Consider the following 3218-nt stretch of genomic DNA (forward strand, 5'->3'; position numbering starts at 1 on the left):
GGAGAAATAAAGACATTCCATGACAAAAGCAGGTTAAAGGAGTATTTGAAGACAAAACCAGCTCTACAGAAAATACTTGATAGAATCCTCCATGCTGAACAAAAGGAAAAGCACACATATAAGGAACCTAGAAAAAACCAGCTATACTCAAATACCAGTTAACAGAAGAGAGCACAGGTAGAACCAGAAACACACACACACACAAAAATGGCAAACATAAATACACACCTTTCAATAATATCTCTTAATATCAACGGCCTTAATGCCCCAACGAAAAGACATAGATTTGCAGACTGGGTTAAAAAGCAGGATCCTACAATTTGTTGTCTCCAAGAAACTCACCTTTCTACAAAGGATGGACATTATCTTAGGGTGAAAGGTTGGAAGACGGTGTTTCAAGCAAATGGGCCTAGAAAACAAGCAGGGGTTGCTATCCTAATATCAGACAGGGTAGACTTTAGTCCGACGTTAGTCAAGAAAGATAAGGAAGGTCACTTTATATTGATTAAGGGCACACTCCAACAGGAGGACATTACAATCCTAAACATATATGCACCTAACATGGGGGCTCCCAAATTCGTCAAACAAACACTATTAGAACTAAGGTCACAGATAACACCAAACACAGTGGTGGTGGGTGACTTCAACACCCCACTCTCATCAATTGACAGGTCATCCAGGGAAAGAATAAGCAGAGAGGCATCTGGACTAAATGAATAATAGAAGGAATGGACCTAACAGATATATACAGGACATTTCATCCAAAGGCTGCAGAATATACATTCTTTTCAGCAGCACATGGAACATTCTCTAAAATAGACCATATATTAGGACACAAAGCAAATCTTAACAAATTCAGGAAAATTGAAATAATTCCTTGCATTCTATCTGACCACAATGGAATTAAACTACAAATCAGTAGCAAGAAAGGCTATAGAGCATACACAAAATCATGGAAACTAAACAATACACTACTAAATGATGAGTGGGTCAATGAAGAAATCAAAAAGGAAATCAAAACATTTATAGAGTCAAATGACAATGAGAACACAACATACCAAAATCTCTGGGACACAATGAAGGCAGTTCTAAGAGGTAAATTTATAGCCTTAAGTGCCTATATTAAAATCTCATCTAAAAAACTTCACAATACGACAAGTATACACAATCAGACCACATAATTTATTTTTTTTAGCTTATTTTTTAAAAAATTATTTATTTATTTATTTGAGAGCAACAGACACAGAGAGAAAGACAGAGGGAGAGAGAGAGAATGGGCGTGCCAGGGCTTCCAGCCTCTGCAAACGAACTCCCGATGTGTGCTCCCCCTTGTGCATCTGGCTAACTGGGATCTGGGGAACCAAGCCTCGAACCAGGGTCCTTAGGCTTCACAGGCAAGTGCTTAACCGCTAAGCCATATCTCCAGCCCTAATTTATATATTTAGTAGTATTCAAGTTTTCTTTTACATTTGTAATTTAGAATTTATTGGTAGAAATAAAATACACATACAACCACATACAACTGAAAAAGGCCAATACCAAGAAACAGTAGGAAATGTGTACATACAGGGTAAATTGATTTACAAATTCAATTTACTAAATTTCACCTTGTATACCATTTTTGGATTGACGTAGAAAACTTGAACTGCTGAAGTTCACTTCTGGCTCTTGAGGATGTTGCTTGTTTGCAAAGCCCCCAGTTGTGCCGGCAGCTTCTTACGGCCATCTGCCACTTCAGCCTGTGACCGGGTCTCTTGCATAAAGACATTTATTTACCTTTGCATTGCAAAAGCCTAAATAAGAATTAGCTTCACTTTTATAAAACTATATAAAACTCCACTAAAAAGAAATCCATCTAATTTTTGGGTCAGTCCACAAAAATACCTTCTTTTTAAAAAAATCAAACACTTTTATGAGAATAAAGATCCTTCAAAGTTTTTAACTCTTCTATGAGAGTTTTATTTTGATTTTCCAGGACTGCAACTCGATTTTCCAGGCATTTGACATACTCTTTCTTCTTCCTCCGACATTCTCGAGCAGCTTCTCTGTTTTTCATCAATCTTATTTCTCTTTTCAATTGGGGGTCATCTGTCTTAGTTGCCTGAGAGGTAAGAGTGACAGGCGACGTCATCACCACAGCTTGTGGCAGCGAAGTGGCCGATGGTGTGGTGCGGATCTGGTATGTCTGCACATCTCCTGATGCAGTTTGCACAACCACCTGGTTGCTGGGCACAAGTATTTGCTGTCCATCAGGGGTCTGTGCATACTGGAGAATCGCACCTTGCTGAGGATTGCCTGAATTTGTCATGGTTAAGGTCTGTAGTCCCTGTACTCCGTCTGTGCCTGGACTGGCCAACTGCAAGGCTCCATTTGGGGCAATGGCAATGTACTGTCTGCTGCTGGTCTGGTAGATGGGAGTTGGAACAGACATAGAAGTAACAGCAGAAACGCCAGGATTTTCTCTGTCTCCTTTTCTGCTTCGTGTTTCTTCAGAAGAGAGGTCTTTCAAAATTTTTCTGTAAGAAGGGCGCCATGCTAGGATCCCGTGAGCTTCCTGTGAGGAGCCTATGCTGTCAGATGAGTCCTGAGACTCCTCGCTTTCTGATAAAGATGAAACCTGCAGGGCAGTATGAGAAATATGAGCTCCCTGAACTGCTGAACCAGGCTGAGGTGCAGTCTTGGAAGTGTTAATCTTGTGGGAATCTTCCATAATCAACTGTGGTCATCGCCCCGCTGCCACCAGGGGCGGACACGGTCCACTCCCCCTCCCAGGTGGATCAGAATTCACTTCCCAGTCCCCCTCTGGGGGCGAGGGCCACGCCTCTGTCTCGGATAGGGTGGGGACGCGCAGGGCTATTCAAGAGCTAGCTGTCCAGGGCTGCTGCTCCTCCTCCGTCCTGGGCCGACAGCAGCGGCATGATGGACACCAGGCCCGGGCCATAGCCTATTTTTTGATTGGCTTGTTTGATTCCTTATTATTTAACTTTTTGAGTTCTTTGTATATCCTACATATTAATCCTCTATCAGATATATAGTTGGCAAAGATTTTTTCCCATTCTGTAGGTTGCCTCTTTGCTTTTTTTACTGTGTCCTTTGCAGTGCAAAATCTTTGTAATTTCATGAGGTCCCAGTGATTAATCTGTGGTTTTATTGCCTGAGCAATTGGGGTTGTATTCAGAAAGTCTTTGCCAAGACCAATATGTTGAAGGGTTTCCCCT

The 3218-nt window shown here is 41.5% G+C and overlaps 1 protein-coding gene across 1 annotated transcript; it reads right to left on the reverse strand.

The window, feature by feature from the left end:
• Positions 1 to 1900: 1900 nt before the first annotated feature.
• LOC101611546 (cyclic AMP-dependent transcription factor ATF-1-like) lies at positions 1901 to 2710 on the reverse strand. Its single transcript, XM_045156844.1, has one exon. It carries the CDS (start codon positions 2708 to 2710, stop codon positions 1901 to 1903), a length of 810 nt encoding a protein of 269 aa, XP_045012779.1.
• Between the last annotated feature and the right edge of the window lie 508 nt (positions 2711 to 3218).

Source organism: Jaculus jaculus, chromosome 8, assembly GCF_020740685.1.
Source record: "Jaculus jaculus isolate mJacJac1 chromosome 8, mJacJac1.mat.Y.cur, whole genome shotgun sequence".
NCBI lineage: Eukaryota > Metazoa > Chordata > Mammalia > Rodentia > Dipodidae > Jaculus > Jaculus jaculus.